The 23,944-nt window shown below is 37.0% G+C and overlaps 1 protein-coding gene across 1 annotated transcript; it reads right to left on the reverse strand.

The window, feature by feature from the left end:
- Positions 1-20,526: 20,526 nt before the first annotated feature.
- On the reverse strand, positions 20,527-23,403 carry LOC149245140 (ATP synthase delta chain, chloroplastic-like). The gene is made up of 2 exons (XM_089457672.1): positions 23,181-23,403; positions 20,527-21,613 (listed from the first exon to the last, which is right to left on the reverse strand). The coding sequence occupies exon 2, from the start codon at positions 21,611-21,613 to the stop codon at positions 20,768-20,770; it is 846 nt and encodes a 281-aa protein (XP_089313798.1). The 5' UTR covers positions 23,181-23,403; the 3' UTR covers positions 20,527-20,767.
- Between the last annotated feature and the right edge of the window lie 541 nt (positions 23,404-23,944).

Consider the following 23,944-nt stretch of genomic DNA (forward strand, 5'->3'; position numbering starts at 1 on the left):
ATCGCACGAAGCGCGGGAAGAGAGCATACTAATCTCTTGATTTATTTTTATTTATGCAGGTTAGCGTGGATGGATAAAACACAATTAAGATCTGTGACAAAACCTTGCATTATCTACACTATTTCTGCAATGTCACGAGGGCATTTAAACTCTCGGAAGACAAATCTTTCTGATAATCAGGCTCCTGGCTCACCCGTGATACATAAACAAGACATAGAAATGCAAAGATGAAGCAGTTCTTTTTATTCATGATGATTTATTTTTGGAAAACAAAACTAAAAACTTCTAATGATAACGACTTCTAATGAATTCTAATGACTTCTAATGAGATCTCATTTTTATTTTTCTAATCTATTCTATATTAACTTAAAAGATGTTTTATTTTTTAAGTAAAAGCATGCTTCCACTGAAGCCATCTACGGACTAAAAATTCGAACATGCTCACATCAAGATTTAAAAATTTTACATTATGTTTTGAAAGTATGTGGGAATCCTGTTTTAGAGTTGGCTCAAGGTTATTGTCCTTGCTCTCCAAGAAGTACCTGTTCAACATTGTCAAAGCCCTCATCTGTAGATGGATTAGTGAGAAATGGGGGGTTTAGAATGAAAACTGAATTTAAATTAACTATGTGCAAAAATGAAAAAAAAGAATGCTCCAAACTTTGAACTCCTTTACGAACCTGCTGTCACCAAGTTCCACAAATTAGTCCATAAAAACAAATGCACAAAATAAATACTAAATCCTTCTAGTTGCACTTCCCCGGCAACGGCGCCAAAATGTGTGGTCTAAAATGCGGATGCAAATTAGAGTTTAATTTAATGTCAACTCGGGAAGGTAAACTTAGAAGTGCTTATCTAAAATATATAGATCTAGAAAGATTCCTAATAACTAATCAAGCCTAGATCTAACAATTTTTTGAGATCTATGATTCTCTTACAAGGATACTTTCTACAAAATCTCTTCCAACATTAGAACATCTAATAAGAAATTAAAAGCTGAAATGAAATAAACCTAGATCTAATAATTGTCTGAGATCTTATGGTTCTCTTACAAGAACACCTTCAAATAAGATCCTTCCAATATTAGAACATTTAAGAAAACTTGAAAGCTGAAATCAAACAAAAACATAAAGTAAATTATAAACAAATAAGCATGCAAGTGAGGCCATGGGGGCCCTCCATAACTCCACAAGCACACCACTTCAATGGAGACTCAGATGTTGAAGCAAAATTGAAGTATGATCCTTTATTCCAAGATTCTAAGATTACAAAAACGTCTAGATTACAAAAACTTCCAGATTACAAATGGAGGAGATTGTACTCCTATTTATACAATGAGATGAGTAACAAACTCATAATGATCATCCACTAATCTACTTTCCCATTATTACAAAATATGATCCCACAAATCTCTCAAGCATTTTTAACTACTTTCCCATTATTACAAAATATGATCCCTTTGAATCCTCCATAAATCGCTCACATATCTTGGATAAGATATGCCAACCAAATCCTTCATGATCTTCTCCTTAGGAATTGGATAAGATATGCCAACCAAATCCTCCATGCTTTTCTCCTTAGGAATTGGATAAGATATGCCAACTAAATCCTCCATGCTTTTCTCCTTAGGAATAGGCTTGCGTAATTATCTCCTTAATATGGTGGAGGAGATATGGATAAGTCTCTTGGAATTAATTCTTCACATATTTCCTACACATTACAAAACTCACATATTCTTGAGATATATATAAAAATATGTATATTTTCTAATAATTAATCATAAATTCACTTGTAATACAAAAATGAATAAAATGGAAAATAAGAAGGTGAAACCCAAATGTATTTATGAAAATGATATGATAAAAGGTTAATGGGATGATCAAATGTAAGGAATAGTGAAGAAAAAGGTGGATGAAAATATGACATTTATGAGTCCCAACAACGCTTGATTGAGTACCTACATTTTATCTTCAATAGATTCTTTAGCTTCAAAAATATTGCCAAATTCATTTCTATTCCAGTCTTTGAGCCTGACCTGGATGTGTTTTAGTCTTTTATGAAGAAGGAAAATTCTTGAGCCCTGAATATTTAAATCTTCTGACCACCAGGTTGCAATGTTACTAATGAAATCTGGTTGTGAGAGCCAAATGTTCTCAAATCTAAAAGGTCTGTTCCTGGGGGTTCCAATGCCCTACACCTCCAGTTGAACCAGCCAGTGATCTGAGCCTCTGAAAGGGAGAACTCTTGTTGTCATTTCCTTGTCTATGAGCATAAGATCCTCTGAGATCATGAATCTGTCTAATTTTGAGGCCACCCGAGACTCACCTCCTCTTTTGTTGTTCCATGTAAAGAGCCCATTACTTGTTACAATGTCCACTAATTTCATATTATCTATGAAGGTTTGAAAAGCTACCAAATCTTTACTTGTAATTCTGGTTCCCCCTTTTTCTCTGAAAGTGATTTGATCATGTTGAAATCACCCCCCAAAATCCATGGCAATCCTGCATGTCTTTCTTTGAGATCCACCAGCGAATTTAGAAACCTAAGTTTCTCATCTATTCTTTGAGGACCATACACATTTGTTAGCAGGTAGGTTTTCTTGTCTCCCACAAGCTGAATGACCACAGATAAATAATCTCTGGATGCTTCAACATCTGTTATACCAATTTTTTGGGGATTCCGAAGAGTGAGAACCCCTCCTGCAGTATTCTCTGCTTTGACTTCTAGAAAATCAAATATATTGAGCCATTTGCTGTGAATTCTTTTATTTTTTGAATGGAACATTTGGTTTCCTGGATGAAGATCACATCCGGAGCTACTTGTTTCATTCTATTACTCAATAGTCTTTGTTTTCTTTTACTACTTAGATCCCTAATATTCCAAGAAGTAAACATCATTACTAAAGATTTGTAAAGGATTATCTGGTTAGGTCTTTCATCTTACCTGAATCTATCGTTAGCTTTCCACATTCCATTAAAAGCTCATTCTGCTTTTTTCTGCCTCTTTTTTTTCCTGGGTTTCTGGGTGCTAATCCTGGTGTGGTTTTCATCGTTTTCACACCTTCGCTACCCAGTCTTTCCTTGTTTCTTTGCCCTTGCATTCCCTTGGTTTGAGTTTTCCATAAAAACAACTACTGAACTCTGCTAAAATCCTCTGGTGGTAACGAATCTACGCCTTCCCTGGTTCCTTGATCCAAGAAACCTTCTAGATCTAGGTTCTCTTTCTCAAGTATTTCCTGTAGTTCATGATCCTTCATTTCCATCTCACTCTGGGTCATTTCATGGTCCATCTCTAGCTATGTTTCATTCATCATAGTTTCTTTCTGTTTAATATTATCTTGTGCTTGATCTTTATATTCTGCTGTCCCCTCCTCCACTGGATTATCTTCTTCTATTTGATCTGCCTTTGTAACCCCTTCTTTTTCTTCGAGAACTTGGAAATAAATTTGGCAAAGTATCATTTATTCTAGTGTCACCCATTATGATTTTCAACCATAGAACAACAAACTTTATTTATTAATACTTATTTATTAATTCAAAAAATTATTATTTTCCAACGAGAATCAACTAATCTCAATCCCTAATGTTTTTGGTTAAATCAAAACCCTTAATGTCCAAACTATTATCATTATATTTTAAGTGATATCAAAGTTGTTAATCCACTTTATTAATTCCCCATTTAAAAATCCAAGAGTTAAAATGATAAAAGAGTAACTTCAGTAACATTAACAAGAATCAAATAACATGATACTTTATTAACATTAATAGGGAATCAAATAAATCTATGTGCATCATTTTGGAGTGGTTACAATTATAATAATTACAACACAACAAGATCAAAGCTTTTTTCGTTTACGTTGGGCAATTCCGAGAATTGCCCAGCTGCCAATATATTTTAAATTTATGAATTTTAATTTGAATTTAATTCCTCTAAATTCTAGCAAAGTATCATTTATTCTAGTGTCACCCATTATGATTTTCAAGCATAGAACAACAAACTTTATTTATTAATTCAAAAAAATATTATTTTCCAACGATAGTCAACTAATCTCAATCCCTAATGTTTTAGGTTAAATCAAAACCTTTAATGTCCAAACTATTATCATTATATTTTAAGTGATACCAAAGTTGTTAATCCACTTTATTAATTCCTCATTTAAAAATCCAAGAGTTAAAATGATAAAATAGTAACTTCAGTAACATTAACACGGAATCAAATAACATGATACTTTTTAAACATTAATAGGGAATCAAATAAATCTACATGCATCATTTTGGAGTGGTTACAATTATAATAATTGCAACATAACAAGATGAAATCTTTTGTCGTTTACGTTGGGTGATTCCCAGTTAAATTCAGGAATTTTAATTTGAATCTAATTATTCTAAATTCCGGCAAAGTATCATTTATTCTAGTGTCACCCATTATGATTTTCAACCATAGAACAACAAACTTTATTTATTAATACTTATTTATTAATTCAAAAAAATATTATTTTCCAACCAGAATCAACTAATCTCAATCCCTAATGTTTTAGGTTAAATCAAAACCCTTAATGTCCAAACTATTATCATTATATTTTAAGTGATATCAAAGTTGTTAATCCACTTTATTAATTCTTCATTTAAAAATCCAAGAGTTAAAATGATAAAATAGTAACTTCAGTAACATTAACATGAATCAAATAACATGATACTTTTTTAACATTAATAGGGAATCAAATAAATCTACATGCATCATTTTGGAGTGGTTACAATTATAATAATTGCAACATAACAAGATCAAAGCTTTTTTCGTTTACGTTGGGTGATTCCGGGAATCGCCCGACTGCCAATATATTTTAAATTTAGGAATTTTAATTTGAATCTAATTCCTCTAAATTCCGGCAAAGTATCATTTATTCTAGTGTCACCCATTATGATTTTCAACCATAGAACAACAAACTTTATTTATTAATTCAAAAAATATTACTTTCCGAAAAGGATCAACTAATCTCAATCCCTAATGTTTTAGGTTAAATCAAAACCCTTAATGTCCAAACTATTATCATTATATTTTAAGTGATACCAAAGTTGTTAATCCACTTTATTAATTCCTCATTTAAAAATCCAAGAGTTAAAATGATAAAATAGTAACTTCAGTAACATTAACAGGAATCAAATAACATGATACTTTTTTAACATTAATAGGGAATCAAATAAATCTACACGCATCATTTCTGAGTGGTTACAGTTATAATAATTGCAACATAACAAAATCAAAGCTTTTCTCGTTTATGTTGGGCGATTCTGGGAATCGCCCGACTGCTAACATATTTGAAATTTAGGAATTTTAATTTGAATCTAATTCCTCTAAATTCCGGCGAAGTATCATTTATTCTAGTGTCACCCATTATGATTTTCAAGCATAGAACAACAATCTTTATTTGTTAATACTTATTTATTAATTAAAAGAAATTATTTTCCAACTAGAATCAACTAATCTCAATCCCTATTGTTTTAGGTTAAATCAAAACCCTTCATGTCCAAACTATTATTATTATATTTTAAGTGATACCAAAGTTGTTAATCCACTTTATTAATTCCTTATTTAAAAATCCTAGAGTTAAAATGATAAAATAGTAACTTTAGTAACATTAACAGAGAATCAAATAACATGATACTTTTTTAACATTAATAGGGAATCAAATAAATCTACACGCGTCATTTTGAAGTGGTTACAGTGATAATAATTGCAACATAACAAGATCAAAGCTTTTCTCGTTTACTTTGGGCGATTCCCGGAATCGCTCGGCTGCCAATATATCTTAAATTTAGGAATTTTAATTTGAATCTAATTCCTCTAAATTCTGGCAAAGTATCATTTATTCTAGTGTCACCCATTATGATTTTCAACCATAGAACAACAAACTTTATTTATCAATACTTATTTATTAATTTAAAAAAATGTTATTTTCCAACCAGAAGCAACTAATCTCAATCCCTAATGTTTTAGGTTAAATCAAAACCCTGAATGTCCAAACTATTATCATTATATTTTAAGTGATACCAAAGTTGTTAATCTGCTTTATTAATTCCTCATTCAAAAATCCAACAGTTAAAATGATAAAATAGTAACTTCAGTAACATTAACAGGGAATCAAATAACATGACACTTTAATATTAATATAGAATCAAATAAATCTACATGCATCATTTTGGAGTGGTTACAGTTATAATAATTACAACATAACAATATCAAAGCTTTTCTCGTTTACGTTGGGCGATTCCCGGAATCCCCCGGCTGCCAATATATTTTAAATTTAGGAATTTTAATTTGAATATAATTCCTCTAAATTCCAGCAAAGTATCATTTATTCTAGTGTCACCCATTATGATTTTCAACCATAGAACAACAAACTTTATATATATATATATATATAGGGGTATGATGTATTGATATAAACTAAGACATTCAATTTAAAAAAATATACACATAATGTTAATATTTTTAAGTATTTTTCATGAAATATGTTATGAGCGTTATATAATAATAATAATAATTTTAATTTTTTAATTTGAATCAAAATTATATTTATATTTTTATAGGGTAGTGTGAGTCTTTTTTTTTTAAAGAAAATTATTTTTTTAACAATCTCAAAAAAAAAAAAATCGAAATTTTAAATTCGGTTTTACTGGCATTTTTTAAAAATGTTGAAAATTAACACTAAGAAAAAACCATCATTCCACTATCAATACTTTTCATTTCTAGGGTGTTTTTTGCATAATTTTTCCACAAAAAAAATGGTTTTCACTGCTATTTTGAAAACATGTTCAAAATTGACCCTAAAAGAAAAAACCATCATTCCAGTATACACACTTTTCGTTTTTAGCATTGTTTTTCATGTTTTTCCGGGTTTTTGGGCTAGAGTTCCTGTTTTGAGTTTATAGTTCCCATTTCAAAGTTTACATTGTTTATCATTTACATTATTTTCTATATATTTTATTCGTAACATTTCCTTCCTCCTCAAAAAGCTGTCATCAAAGTTTGTTGATGAAAATGGCTTGATCTCTTTTTCGGTTTTGAATGTCTTCTTGTATCAGAACCGTCATCTTTGTCGATACAAGTTGATATGATCCTATATGTGGCAAACACAATTGTCGCACTGAGAAGGGATCAAACCATCCTAGATCAATCTTCTATGGAATCTTGCGGTGTTTGGAAAATTGTGATGCACTGTTATCACAGAACTGAGTTGTGCGCACTTCAGTATTCTTTGGAACATAAGTTTGTTGTTTATGTTTTGAGTGATACATATTCGTATATTGATTGAAATATTTGGTCTTATGATTGAGATGTAGATAAAGAGTTATTTTGGTTTCCCTTATCATGTGTGTGGCAAGATTTTGATTGATTTCAGGGTTTGATGTCGTCAAGTTGGTTACAAAATCTTCACTTGGAATTTTCTTCATCTCAACATCTAAGTGTGTTTTTCTTTAAGTCATGTCTCTTCTTCTTGAGTTGTGATATTCACTGGATTGATATTCATTCCATTTTCTTCAACTCGGGCTAAAACGACTGAAGACTTCGATACTACTTCTTGAAGTTGTTCTAACTTGTCTTTTAACAACTTCTTGTCCTTCTTAAGCTTTTTAATGTGTGTTAGTATTTTTCGCCGTGATCTTTAAGTCGCAAGACTTTTTCATTTCTATCAATCATGATTTTGTCAATTTCATTTTGCATATTTTGTAATACTTTTTTATCTTCTTGAAAAATTACTTTTGAAATATTTTGGGTGTCTTCTGGTGTTACTGAATTTGGCTTCACAGTGACATTCTGTAGTGTTGTTTTTTTTTTCTTTTTGTAAGAAAATGTCAAAAACTTCTTTTTTGTATTCAGGATGAAGGAATCAAGGGTTTCCATCCAGGGTGAACCTAAAATAATGTCACCTTGATCGCTCCATAGGCTTTGAACTAAGAATTGTGATACGAATGTATAATCTCCAACGTTTAATTGTAAATTGATTATGTCATATACTTTGTTGTTAAAATAGTCAAAATTTTCAATTATATTTGAATTTCTTTTATTTTTATATAATTTTTATTTTCAGTTGGTGAGATAGCGATAGTAACATCTTTCCCACAATAGACCCTTTAATTCTAAATAGCGCTAAGGCATAGTTATATTTAATTTTTGGGAATCTTTCGGCCTTCATTTCTGAATTAGACTTCATTTTTTGCCTTCGAAAAAATACTCTAATATTTGCTTTTAATACATTTTTATTTAGGTATTATAAAAACCTTCTTCAATTTTAATAATAGCTCAGATAAAACCCTTGGCACCTTTGTTTTTTTTAATAATTTTTTTTTTTTTAATCAAGAAAAACCTTCTTTGTGTTTTTTTTTATTATTAAAAAAACACTTAAAAAAACCTTTCATAAATCCATTTTTAAAAATTATTATAACTCTAAAAAATACTTTCTTAAGGGGCTCACTTCACATATGTATGGGATAATCCCTTTTTAAAAGACTTTAAAACTCTTTCAAAATATATATGCACGGATCGTGAATGCCTTCCACGATAATCGAACTCTTTGACTTTTAAACGTGACCCCACAGAGCCTTCAAATGAACGCTGGTCAGATAGAGAAGTGATAATGGGGACACTGCTTGGCAAAAGGACGTGATGATTGAGAATGGGTGCAGATGGTCGGGAATTGATGGATATGGACGTGTTAGTCGAGTGCTGGAACACGGTGGTGTCGTGTAGGCACGAAATGGTAAATAGTTGGAGTACTCGGGTGTCGTGTGGTAGTGTGGATGGTGGAATAAAAGTAAAGTGGTTGTTGCAAGATGGTGGCGGAAAACGACGACGAATGCTGGACAATGGCAATGTGTCGAATGTCGTTGTTATAGCCGAAGTCAATAGGTGCTCCAACGATGACATGCGAAGAGCTGACGACGACGGTGTGCATAGGGATAATGAAAGGGAATTGTGGCAGCTAGGTTGGGCATAAGCGTTGTGACGTGGCGCAGAAAGGTGTATGCAATTGTGAAATGTTGTGTATGTTGATGGGGGGGACACTATACATCAAAGATGGTGGTTTAGGTGATGTATGGCTGAGACCGTGCAGATTTGAACTGGCTCGTTGGATTCTGAGCCGAGCGGTTACAATGTCGAACGACTAGAGCGGAAACATATGAGGTGGCTTACTAAGGTCGGGTTATGGCTATTTGTCTGTGGGCTGCAATGGTTGATTGTTGACTAGTTTTGTTTTTGTTAAAAAAAAATATCGCCCTTTTCTCTTTTTAATTTTTTTATTCATATATATATTTTGTAATATAAATTTGTTTAACTTTTTTTTTTTAAACATAGTTTTTTTGTTTAAATATATATCTCAAACTTTCTTTCTCTCTCTCTTTCTTTTTAAATGACCAATGGCCTGACATTAACTCTGGAGAACCTCCAAAAACTTCTTGTGGCTAAAAGTCTGAATTCCAATGGCACGAGACGAAGAGTTGATGGCCAAAGGCCTGGTAATCAGCTAATGTGCTCTCATACCAAATGGAACGAACAAAGTTCGTTCTTCAGATTAAATACTCCAGAAGACTTGGAATATGTAGATCTCCATTGAGATACAAGAATATCTTAAAAATGTATGAATGAATAAGAATGATGATCAATGTTACAAATGAGGCCTGCTTATATAGCTAAGCAGGTGCCTCTTCACGGAAGGTCATGTCCTATTAGACATGCCCTTTAGTACTAATTACTAATTAATTATGATTATTTAGGATTATTATCATTTACATTATTTTCTATATATTTTATTCATAATAGGCAACAAGAAACTTGTGCATGACGACGGAAAACAGAGAGCTCAAAGACAAAAACCTAGTCGCCATCGCCTTCTTGGGTCAAGAATCTACTAAAGAATGACAATATGTAGTATCCAATTTAAAAATTGTATAGAAAAATCCATAAAACACATTAAAAATTATATAGAAAATTTCATGATACCATGGCATGCCCAAGACGAAAAAAACACTGCATAAATACTGTATATTTTATTTTATTTTGAGTTGGCAACACCACTTCATCTTTATTAGATAACCATATTCTCACTGCAGCTAAGAAGGTCCACACTCATTGCTTTAGAGATTTCAACCATAAAAGAGCCTTAGAAGAATAAGAAGTCCCATCCTTAAGTGGCATGATGTGACCCCAACCTTAATGTGTAGTTGGTAGCAACTAGGATTTAGATCCCAATCCAACTACATTTAAAAAAAAATAAAGTCTACTCTTAAATTTATATCAGTTTCTCTATGATTAGTAAGTTCATAGATAAGGTGGGAGGCTCTGCAGAAGATACGAGGGAGGCTCTGCAACTTGATCCAGGGTTGGTGTTAGGGTTTGACGTTGGGTACCATGGCGAGAGGCGTAGGGGGGAGTGCTGCTCCCTCCTACAGTCAAGCAGTCACGGATAGAAGCAAGGACGCTGGAAAGCAACGTTTCAAGAAACCTCTGGAGAAGACAATAGAGGCAAGTAACACGGAAATATTGGGAAGAAATAGACCTCATGAACAGGAAGGGGATCAGCAGGAAGCTAGTAAGGAGAAGGAGAAAGGGGGTAGCAGTCAAAAAACAACTTCCACAAGGACAACTGGGGTATGCAAACCCAAGTCGAACATCATTCCCCAGGTCATCTTAAGCGACCCAACGCTACAAGCGCATAGGGATCATATGGCGGAATATGCGGTTATATGCAAATTCATGGGGTTATGGCCGATGGAGAGGGCGTTGCACGTATGGATAAGGAGCCACTGGAAACCAAAGGGAGAAATAAATCTTCATATGGGATCTAAGGGTTTCTTCACAGTAGTGTTCACAAGCCTAGAGGATAAAGATAGAGTATTCGAAGGAGGACCATACTTTTACGCGGCTGCAGGCCTCTACAAGCGGCCATGGATGATGAACTTTGTCCCAGAACGTGAAACATTCACATCAGTATCGATATGGATCAGACTATACTCCCTTCCTCTGGATTATTGGCTACTAGAATCTTTGAAAACAATAGGCAACAAATTGGGGCATTTCCTAAAGATCTTAGATGCGACTCTGAAAGGAAAATATACCTCCTTTGTTCGGATATGTGTGGAAATGGACTTATCTGGAGCACTTTCGGACGCGATAATTTTAGAAGTATATGATGAAGAATGGGTGCAGGTGGTGGACTATGAGCACATCCCATTTAGGTGTCGCAAATGCCATGAACATGGGCATCTATACAGACACTGCCCAACAAACAATATGGAGAGAAATGTGAAAACAACGGCGGATAAAAATCCTGAGGGTTTCACTAAGGTTGGGGGCAAAGGGAAAGGCAGGATGTTATAGATCTAACCCAGAAATATAAGATAATAGCAATAAAACCATAAACAATAAGAGAGAAATAGATAGAAATGCTTCTTTATTATCAAAACCCTTAAGGTAGGGCAACACCATACATTCACTCCTTAAGGAAGGAGAACACTCCACAAGCCATATGCCTGTGCATACAATAATCCTTCACTATATCTCCACATGGAATCTTTAGCCTCTATATAGGCCTCATACATACAATACCATGGGTCATTACCATGGTTCCCTCATACCATCAACTAATACCATGGGCCCATTACATTATTATTAACTACTTGTGGTCCCTTACATGATATGGGTTAACCACCTTATTTATTACTATGGCCCATCCCATTATTACATTATTACCTTGGGTACCTCCCTTGGTACCCCATATTATCCCCCCTAGGTATATAACATTCCACCCCCCTAAGCACGTTTCGTCCCCGAAACATGGGAATAACATAAATAATAAGATCTACTCAAAAGAGTAGTCCACTGGTACCATGCACGTGCATCTAGCCATCCAAGAGAAAGGTGAACCCTCGATCTCGCTGGTGCCTCGCTCGCTTGAGATGGAAGTTGACCGTGGCAGCGCTTCTGTGTTGATGTGTAGTGGGTGGATCTTCTCTCCTCGCTATCCGTCATGTGACTACTTGGTTTCCATCTTGATGGTTGTCTTGTGGGGTGATGTGGGTGATGATATGTTGAAGTTTTAACCCACGATGTCTTTTTCTTTAATTCACCCTGCTGTGGTGCCTGTTGTGGTGTCTTCTTTTCCAATATGACTTCAACCACTAAACCCTCATCAGATGTGTCAGCACCTATTACCTTTTCGGCTTCAGCCTCTGTTTGTGTTTGATTGTCGACCATCAACTACTCATCATCTGATATGTCAGTCCCTGTAACATCTTCTGCTTCAACCTCCTTGGACTCTACCTGCTTATTAATGAGAATATCCTGTAATGTAATTTTCTTCTTTTAATACCAGAGCTTCAGGAATTTCTTCTGCACATTAATATTTATAGTACCCACTAATTCCATCCAAGGGTATCCCAAAACAACATCCATGTTATCCATATTTGAAGCATAAAAATCACCATGAAACACATACTTATCCATAGAAAGTTTCAAATTCTTATAAATTTGAACAACCTCATCATCAACCTGTGTACTTTCAATTTGTTTCGCTGGAACTTGCAATTTTTTTGCCAAATTAACATTGATGAAATTATGCTTGCAACTAGGATTTATAGAAACAATGATCTTTTCTTTATGAATCAATCCATGAACCTGCAATAAGGAGACACCTATAGCAAATAACCCCTTATGTGTCTCATTCTCCTTTTTTCTAGCCCGAGACCATTTGTCTAAAACGAGTTTTTCAAATTTTGTATCTGAAAGTTTGGTCAATTGCTTTTGGTCAAGTGATAACCACCATTTTTCAGCCTCATCTCTCATATTAAACTTCATTGGAACCTTCCAATATGTCCCATGTATGTACTTGTATCTCTGTATGAATTCTTCAATAGTAGGACCATCATCTTTCCCTGTAAAATATAGCTTTTCCATGAAGAGGGTTTGAGAAAAATTCACTTACTGGGCGAAAATTTGAAATTGTCACAGTTTCGTCAATATTGCTCATAATCCCTATTATGACCTGTTTTTGGAAATGGAACCATCATTTTGCATCTGCCCATGTGGTAGAAATCGTGATCCAGGCACTTGGAATTTCAGATCTGCGCTGCAACTCTTCCGCCGTCACCAAAATTTCTGCAAAAATAGCTGATTTTAAATCAGCGATATCTCCCTCATCCGGACTCCGATTCGACCGATTTTTTTTTTTGAAATCGGGTATTTTTTCACATAGAATCCAGATCTGCAATTATATTTTTCAGATCTTGTACCAAGACGTCTAGATCTGCGCCGCAAAATCGCTGCCCTGAAAATTGTCTGCAACCCCACTGATTTTTAGATCAGCGATATCTCCTTTATCCGGACTCCGATTCAACCGATTTTTTTTTTGAAATCGGCTATTTTTCCACAAAGAATACAGATTTACAATTATATTTTGCAGATCTTTCACCAAAATGTACAGATCTGATCTGCAAACTCGCCACCCAAAAATCCCTGCAAAAAATAAAAAAAATTCCACTTTTGTGCTTAAGAAAGTGCTCTGATACCACTTATTGTAGATCTAATCCATAAATATTATGATAATAGAAATAACCCAAGAATAACAAGATAGAAATAGATAGAAATGCTTCTTTATTATCAAACTCTTAAGGTAGGGCAACACCATACATTCACTTCTTAAGGAAGGAGAACACTCCACAAGCCATATGCCTGTTCATACAATAATCCTTCACTATATCTCCAAATGGAGTCTCTAGCTTCTATATAGGCCTCATACATACAATACCATGGGTCATTACCATGGTTCCCTCATACCATCAACTAATACCATGGGCCCATTACATTATTATTAACTACTTGTGGTTCCTTACATGACATGGGTTAACCACCTTATTTATTACTATGGTTCATCCCATTATTACATTATTACCTTGGGTACCTCCCTTGGTACCCCATATTATCTCCCCTAGGTATATAACACAGGAAGTGGCCACAATAAAAGATCAATGAGGAAAGACAACTGAGCCACAATAGCTTTAAGATCCTAGAAGAAGAAGATGGAAATAAAGAAACAAACCAGGAAACGGAGAACATTATCACTGAGAAGGAAAGGGATGTTAGCATGGAAGATATCATAGAAAACAGCCAGCAAAAGGAGGATCTGCCAAGCAATATGGAGATAAGTAGGGACCATGAGATGACTCCAAGTGAGGTGGGAACGGAGGACCATGAACTACAGGAGATTCTAGAAAGGGAAAATCTAGATCTAGAGAAATTTCTAGAACAAGGGATGACCAAAGGAGTGGACTCCCTGCCAAAAGAGGAATATGATAGGGTTCAACAGCTCTTCCTATGGAGATCACAACCGAAGGGCTCTGGAGTCAAAAGAAATCATGAAAGCCAGGAGCATAGAGGGGTCAAAATGATGGAGGAGATATAGGCCCAATCTCCAAAGAACCCAAGCAGGAAAAGAGGAAGAAAAAAACAGAAGGAGTCGCTAAACGAATGTGGGAAACTCTTGATCAACTCAGGTAAGATGAAAGATCTCACTAGTTATTCCTTTACAAACCTTTCTTAATGAAGTTCACAACCTGGAATATTAAAGGCATAGGAAATAGAAAGAAACAAAGAAATCTCAGTAATAGAATAAAAGAAGAAAAATCAGATATGGTTTTTATTCAGGGGACAAAATGTTTGATGGATAAGATTAGAGAAATTCATAATAAATGGCTAATCAAGTATGAATATCTAGAGGTTAAAGCAAATAACTCGGCGGGTGGGATTCTTACACTCTGGGATCCCCAGAAATTTGGAATCCTGGATGTTGAAGCGTCCAGGAACTATCTTTCTTTGGCATGTCAACTTTTAGGTGATCAGAAGATATACATGATCACAAATGTCTTTGGACCTCAAAAGCTAGAAGATAAACTCAGGTTTCTCACCTCCCTTGAGGAACTAAGAGCAAGACACCCTAATATGCCCTGGATCGTTGCAGGAGATTTCAATATGATAAGATCTCTTACAGAGAAAAAAGGCGGGATCAGACAGCTAGGCAGAGACTCCATGTCTTTTCAGAACTTCATAAGAAACATGGGGTTAGTGGACACTGAAACAATCAATGAGACCTTCACTTGGAACAATAAGAAGGGAGGGGCTTCACAAGTTGCCTCTAAACTTGATATATTTATTATTTCAGAGGACTTCATTCTTTTAGGCCTTGCCATGTCAGCTTCTATTCTTCCCTTTGGAGGTTCGGACCATTGGCCTGTACAACTAGAAGCCACTTTTATGGGTACACCAAAAAATAGACCCTTCAGATTTGAAAATGCCTGGCTCTCTCACCCTGAATTCACTAGCAATATTGACAAATGGTGGAGAGAGGATCTGAACATTCAAGGCACTAGAATGTTCCTGCTCCAACAAAAACTTAAACATATCAAATCTAGGCTTAAAGATTGGAACAAAAAGGAATTTGGCAATATATTCAAAGCCAAAAGAGAAGCTGAGCAAAAACTCCAGGAGATCAATTGGATCAGCATCATAGGTGGCTTTACCGAGGAGCGGAAAAATATAGTTGACTCTTTGCAGGAAGAATGGGAAGATCGGTGCAGGCAAGAGGAAATTTTCTGGAGACAGAAATCGAGGGTGCAGTGGATTAGAGAGGGAGAAAGAAACACGAAGTTATTTCATAAATCCACCATGGATCACAGGGCACACAACAAAATCACAAAGCTCAAAGATTCTCAAGGGATAGAACTCGTCTCTCACAAAGATATGGAATCTGTCCTTGTTCAACACTTCCTCAGTATAGTAGAGGAGCCTCTGGTGGATAGATCCAGGTTCATCAACAACTTCACTCAGTGCATCCCTCAGCTGGTTACCAGAGAGGACAACCACAATCTTAACAGGCCAGTGTCAGAAGAGGAGGTCAGTGAAGTGATTAATGAAATGCAAAATGGAAAATCTCTAGGCCCGGATGGGTTCAATGTAGACTTCTTCAAAGCTTGTTGGGAAACAATTAAACATGATATCCTTGAGGTGGTGGAAGACTCAAGAAGATCCAAAAAGGTTCTAAAGGCTCTTAATGCTTCCTTCATAGCTTTGATCCCAAAACAGGAAAAAGCCATGACTTCGGATGGCTTCAGACCCATAGTTTTATGTAATGTGGTGTACAAAATTATTTCCAAGGTGATCGCCAATAGACTCAAGCCCCTCTTACCAGCTCTCATCTCAGAGGAGCAAACAGGCTATGTGGAAGGAAGACAAATCCTCAATAACATCATCTAAGCTCACGAGGTGGTACACTCTCTCAAAAGCAACAAACAAGCTGGTATGATCATTCAGCTGGACATAGCGAAAGCTTACGATAAGCTAAGTTGGTCTTATATAAGGGCAGTTTTAAGAGCATATGGCTTCGACTAAAACTGGATAAGATGGGTTATGGCACTAGTTACCACGACCAGTTTTTCCATCCTGCTCAATGGCGCTCCTTCAAGAACCTTCACACCCTCCAGAGGTCTCAGATAAGGGGATCCGCTCTCACCCTTCCTGTTTGTCCTCATGATGGAAGGGCTAGGCAGAACGATTCAAATGGCAAATGCTGAAGGAAGAATTTAGGGTATCAAACTCACCTTGGATGGAGAGGCAAATACTCATCAACAATTTGTGGATGACACAATGTTGCAGGGCATACCCATAGTCAGGGAAGCCAGAGCGATCAAACAAATCTTAAATGACTTTGCTATGGCAGCTGGCATAGAGGTAAGCCTCAACAAATCAAAAGTTTTTTTCTTTAACATTGACATTGCTATTCAGAGAAGCATCACCAGGATTCTCGAGTTTCAAAGGGACCGGTTACCTTCCAAGTATTTGGGCATAACTCTCACAGATAAGCCTCTAAGCAAGGGAGTTTGGGAGCCAATAATAAATAAACTTCAGGACAAGATCAGAAAATGGACATGCAGGTCTTTAAATTTGGCGGGGCGCCTTGTGCTCACATAGGCTGTCTTGTAGGCAATTCCCATTTTCATGTTCTCAGCTCTTCCTGCTCCTAAAGGGGTTCAACAACAGATCAGGAGCATACAAAGGGATTTTCTATGGGGCAGAGGAGAAGAGAAAAAGAAATGGGCTCTAGTGGCCTGGGACAAGATCTGCAAACCCAAGAGCCATGGTGGTTTGGGGCTTCATGACCCTGAAACCCTCAGTAGAGTTTCAGGAGCTAAACTCTGGTGGAGGTGGATCAAGGAATCGGCAACCCCCTGGGCCAAGCTTTGGAAACAAAAATATGCCAAGAATTGGCAGGAGAAGGATCACATTCGAATGTCAGGGCATATTAAGGGCTCCCACATTTGGAACCTTGCTTAGGAAAATAAAGGTATTGTTCAGTAGCACAGTTTCTGGGAGATCCGAGATGGGAACCTGGCTCGGTTTTGGGAGGATAACTGGCAACAGGAACCCAACGTGTATAAGGATGAATTAGCAGCTCTCAAGCATGATACCGATAACAAAGGTCTACTCATGGTAAATGACTTCTGGGACTAGGTAAGGAACAATGGAAAATGGAGAATTTGGAAGGATCTAGACCATAGTGAAGAGAGCCCTTCGAAGGCCCAGACAGACTCTCTTGCTCAGGAGCTAGAACATAGGAGGATTTTGGTATCCTCCTTGCCTGACCAACTAAGATGGGGAAGGAACACCGAAGGAAACTTCAACCTCAAAGAAGCTAAACAAGTAATAACAAAGTTTAACTACCAAAACCTTGATCAAGTATGGAAGACTCTTTGGAAAAGCCCCCACTAGATGAAAATAAAGTTATTCATTTGGCTAGTTCATTAAAGGAAAATTTTAACTTGGGAGAATCTCCGGAAAAAAGGCTTCACTGGCCCATCCAAATGTTACCTATGTGACTTACAAGAGGAAACGATGGTCACCTTCTCAATCTCTGCCCTTTCACCTCTACAGTGTGGGAATGGGTGGCTTGAATCTTTAAGCACATTGATAGGGATAGACTCAGCATCTCCAACACTTTGAAGAATTGGAGGAAAAAATTCTCAGGGAATGAAATCATCAATAAAGCCTGGACTCTGGTTCCAAGCTTTGTTATCTGGGATGTTTGGAAAGAACGTAATAGTAGGATCTTCAAGAACAAAGTAAGCAAGCCCCAACATATAGTTGATCAAATTCTAAGGCAACTCAAAGACACAGTCAGAAGCTTGTTGTGGAAACTTCCTAAGGACCCTCCTCTGCCCCAAGATGCATGTATACTACTGCATTTGGGTCTCCAGTCTATAGGCCCACAGGGCATAATTAAGGGTGTGAGCCAAATAAATGCAGATATAAATATTTGGAAGCCTCCTCCACATGGTTTCCTAAAAGTCAATATAGATGGAGCGTCTAAGGGCAACCCAGGGTTAGCTGGTTTTGGGGGTGTTATAAGAGATGAATAGGGACGAATAAAGGAGATCTTTCATGGCCACTTGGGGAAGGCCACTAATAACATGGCGGAACTCATGGCCTTAGAGCAATGCCTGGAAATCTTGGTGGACTCAAATTCACACAATGTCATCATTGAAGCAGATTCAGAATTGATTATTAGAGCGGCCAAGAAAATATGCAATGGGACGACACCAGATAAAGTGTCGAAACATTGGAGGTTATCACAGGTCTTTCTCTGTATTTATACCCACCTGCAAACATTAAAAACTGTACACTTTGTCCATGTGAAAAGAAAAGCTAATATGTTAGCTGATTGTTTGGTGAATGAAGGAGTGATCAGTAAGGAAAGGGACACTCGGCACATTTGGGAGCTGATACCCCCAGGCAAACTGTTAGAGGATTGCCTCTGTCAGGCTGCCAAAGATAGGGATTGTTGGATCGACAGGCTGGATCGATGAGGCTCAGGAGACAGGCGGGAGTGCATGGATGCTTAAACTGTTTGCTTGTTGAGTGGCAACAGTCTGCAGATAGTATTGGCATCAGTATTCCAACAGATTTGAGCGGATGGTCGAGATCAGCGGAGGAAGACCAAGGACGCAGTGGCGTGGAGATTGATTTTGGACCGATAGATCTCGGTTGAGTCTGATCTATGGTGTTTGGGCGAGGGAGTTACCCGACAGTTAATGAGAAGAAGTGGGTTGGAGAAACCCACAAGTGGATTTCGAGCTGAGGAAAGGCCGTAAGCGGTATTTCCCCGTTGGCTCCGATTCCATACAAACAATGACACGTAACAACGAGGTGAGAGAGGGAAACCGCTTTTTGGGCAGATTTGAAGTGCGCAAGTTAACCGGCCGAAATAGGTGTGAGCCGTTAGATCTGGTGGAGCGAGATCGACGGTTGACAGATGAGGAGCTTGTTTCAAAGTCGGGAAGTGTTTTGACTGTTGGATCTTGAATAGATCAATGGTGCAGAAGGGCTGACGATTCTTTAGAAGGGCGGATTTCAAACTTTTAAAAATTTTGGTTTGAGCTACTGTCGGGTCCGGAGTAGTAGAAACGGGTTGGGAAACCCACAAGTGGATTTCGGACGGAGGAAAAGCCGTAAATGGTATTTCCCGGTTGGCTCCGATTCCATTCATTCAGTGACACGTATCAGCAAGGTGAGAGAGGGAAACCGCTTTTCGGGCGGATTTGAAGTGCGCAAGTCAACCGGTCGAAATACGTGTGAGCCATTTGATCTGGTGGAGCGAGATCGACGGTTGAAAGCTGAGGAGCATGTTTTGAAGTCGGGAAGTGTTGTGACCGTTGGATCTTGGATAGGTCAACGGTGATGAAGTGCCGTCGTTTAGCGGGGTGGATTTCAATTTTTTTCACTTGTGGTTTGTGTTACCATTGGGTCTGGATTAGTGGAAGTTTAGCGGAACTCTACGACTTTTGGAGGGGTTTGTTAGCTTAGCGGAAGCTCTAAAGTTGTCTGTGGATGACAGAGAGCCCTTGGGAGTTTAACACTCCTTCCTGTTTACAAGTTTTTGGAAATTCGTGAGTATTGGTTTGATCCTAGCTTTGTTTTTCCTGTTGTTGGCAATCCCACAACAGGCTGGTTCTTGTTTGGGTCCTTGCACTTGCAAAGATGTGTAACATATGTAGTGTACTTGTACGGTTAATAGAAGGCTCCATTCTTACTTGACAAGAAAAAAAATGTTTATAGATAAGGTAGGATGAGGTTTTATGTAATCATGTAAACATTTTCAAGAAGCCGTTCATTCTTTGGTGTATTGGACAATTAAATTTGGATTTTCTCGATGATTTCTACTATTATGGTCTATAAAACAGGCATGAGCGACAAAAGGTTGAATTGTTCAATTTCGACAACAATAATCATGCATCAAATGCATTTGATCTGTCATTCAACATACTTTATTTTTACATAAACAGATTGCGATTAGTTATAATTCAACATGAACTTCAGATTAATCAAAATTCGCTCAGTTGACTACTCATCCTTAGAATTTAGCACTGACCCATTGCTCTCCATACATTACTTTCAACTCTTACCTTATGCCCTTCAGTTAGAACCTCAGCTACTACTGAAAATTATAGAAGAAATCCTTCCACTTTGATATCCAATACGAGTCTTGGGAAGTGAATATCAAGCCCTACAATCATTAGAGAAGATCCCAGTGGAGAGGAGTGAAGGACCGAGAGGCCAGCATTTCTCAAACATTTCAAAGATATTCTTGCAAGGCATTACCACTCACTACTGGAAGAAAGGAAGCTCTTTGCCTACAAAGAACTTGATTGCTTGTATTCAGAATGCTTTAACATATATTACATACTCCAATTCTTTCTGCAGAGTCAATTTGAGCTGCTAACTTCTCCAATTTGCTTTTCACACTCATGTCTATCATGTGCTTGCCCTCTTTCTCATAGCTGATAATGAAACCGGCAATCAAAGATGGGTCAATAGCATTCTTTAGTCTCACATTACTAGCACCACTTAATCTCTGGATCTTCCTAGCTATCTGCGCCATCTGGTGGTTCCCAAGCTTCATCGCAGAAGTAACAACTGCAACTTGAGTATCTGTCAATTCAGTATAAATTGATTGGAATTCCTCCATGATATCCATGATTATGTCAATCCTTTTCTTGTCAACAAGAAAATCCAAGAAAATAAGTGTGCAGGGCTGAAATTGAGCATCATCGGCAACAGCCTTGAGCATACTCTTCTTCTTCTCTGCTTGAATGACGGGTTTGACAAGGAAATCATGTAGTTCCTGGTTCTGCAACAGCTGCGAAAGTTTGCAGACATCTTCATTGATTGTCTCCAGCATTTTATTCGATTGTGCAATTTCCACTAGAGCTGCAGCATATCCTCCTGCACCAGTACCTTGCATAACAATATAAGCAAATCTACAATCACGAACATTTGATTTTATCCGAGTCTTTGGGACCAGAGGATTGTGAGTGAAATTGCTCTTCGAGGCAGTGCAAAGCCCTCTCTTCGAGATAGTGAAATGCAAGGTTGCAACCAACCTAGTTGAGTGTGAGTTATGTTCCAAAACAACAAAAGGCAGCTTCTGGGAAATCTGCTGAAACTGCAGAGCTCGAGGACAGGGAGCTCGGTGCAGATTCACTGCTGACATAGACTGCATTGATGCATCCATCTGAAAAACAGCAGTCATATCTCAAACAAATCAGGCCTAAATTAAATTTATCCAACCAAATTGCATAATTCTTTGAACTTATGAACTGTCTGCACAAACAAGATTGAAAGATTGATTTTGTATAAGACAACCATAAACCATGATTTCTGGAAATTGTAACTACAACAGGACATGTCTGATATATCCCAGCTTCACCATTCCTAATCTAGAATAAGTACCATTTACAACAGATATAAATATAATGATAGATGACCATTTACAGCGATCCACTGTAAACATTCAAAAGGGGTATCAGTTGGATTTCTACAGCGAAATCAGATTGGTTTTCTCACAGGGACAGCTCAATTGGCAATCACCATGGTGTGAAGTATTATATAAACTATGAGATTCAACATTCAAACTCCTTGGGTCAAACAAACATGGAAAAAAAAAATAGAAGTATTATATAAACAAACCCTTTGGGTCAAACAAACATGAAAAAAAAAGAATAGAAGTATTATATAAACTATGAGATTCAAGATTCAAACATGAAAAAAAAAGAATAGAAGTATTATATAAACTATGAGATTCAAGATTCAAATCTGTTGTCTCAAACAAACATGAAAAAAAAAATAGAAAAGTCAACAAATCATGGATTGAAAAAGCATTACGTACACATTCTGACAATGATTAAGCAGATACTTGAATTACCTGTCTAACTGCAATCCACATGGTAATTATATATACCAGAGCATATATCCTGCAGAAATGCCCCTGTATCCTTGTTACTGAGATTTCCCAAAACCAATGATTCTTGTACTATTTGTATGCAATATACACTGTTGTATTGTGAAACAATTTTTTTCGCATAAACTTAATGTATTGCATGTATTTTGTTCAACTGGGTCTAATATGTGGTCCTGAATTTACTCTCTTGGATCTCATGGGTTTTGGTATTTTGGTCCAACATGCACTGTTATTGCAAGCGATTGAAGAAACATGTGACAAGTCCAGAGGGGCACCACCATAAAGAGTGGATTTCCTCTGGCCTGGGTGCTCAATCCAAGGTTATCTATTCTGCAGCCCAGATTCATACCCGGCGTCATCACTTGAAGCTCATGCCACTTCAATGGGCCAGAGTCCAGACCACATCAAGAATCAAACCCTCGTTTGGACATGTTAGCTCTGTCGGCCTGACCAGTGAACAAACATCCCATCGGCAACAAGCTTAATTTGATCTTAGCATTGATTAAAACATTCCTTAAAAAGATTTATTCACACAATTGGTGAAAACCATTCCACCAGCCATGCACAACAGGTGCAGACGTTAAATTCTGGGAAAATAGTTATATTTCTTACAAACTTAATATACCCATCAACCAAAACAGTACAACGTGCCCCATTATCAAATTTACAGAAAACCCCAAACGCATAAAAACCTCCGAACAGAAAGGGAGGAAATACAAAAGCTGAAAGATAATGCAAACATATTCAAGATTTGGCGAAATGCTGAATTTGTATTAAACGCAGTTTTCCAATATCAGCAAATACAGAATTGATTGATTCAGGTTGAATGAAATAAACCCACCTTAGTTCTGCTGTAGATAATCCAGTTCAAGGGGGAGATGAACCATGGAATTGAAGCTTCGGATTACTTAGTCAAAACGGTTAATTCCACAGTAAAAAGAATGGGAGGAGCATACCCAATCACATGAAGGTAAGAGACGGGGAAATGCTAAAGGCCGAGGGCTAATATATGTAGCGAAACGTGAAAGAGGATATGATCGCGAAAATCTAATAGGAGGTTTATCGGATGGCCCTGAATCGTCACTCTATCCATTAGAGAAAATGGATAATGGATAGTTCGGATCAGTCTTCCGTGATGCTGAGTAATGATATTAAAACGCGTGGAACAATTGAGATCTTGTTTCACTGTTCCATTATAAGACAATTTTTGAGCAATCTTCGTGGATGACGCCACTCAAGACACTAACGGTTATTTATGTGTTTTTTTTGAATCTAGGATAATCGGTAACTGGTGAGAGTTATTCTGAACAGACCTAGGATCAAATTTGACTGGCTGCCACTATAAACCTAGGCTACGTGCAACAACCTGGAAGCCGTGCAACAACCTGGAAGCCGCACAATAGCAAGTAACTTATGCCTCAACAAGAGCCGAGACGTCCTCTATGGGATCCCCTACTCTTCTAGCCAAGACACAACAAGTCAACATATACTCAATTGGATTTGAACCCTCATCTCATGGGTATCACCCAGCGAAACTCACCGCTCTTTCATACAACATCGGGGTTGGACTCAACCTAGATTCATGTTAATTAAAAAAAAAGTGAT

The sequence above is a fragment of the Pinus tabuliformis genome, chromosome 7 (genome assembly GCF_031772625.1).
Source record: "Pinus tabuliformis cultivar Carrire ecotype Pingquan chromosome 7, CPIR1, whole genome shotgun sequence".
Lineage (NCBI taxonomy): Eukaryota > Viridiplantae > Streptophyta > Pinopsida > Pinales > Pinaceae > Pinus > Pinus tabuliformis.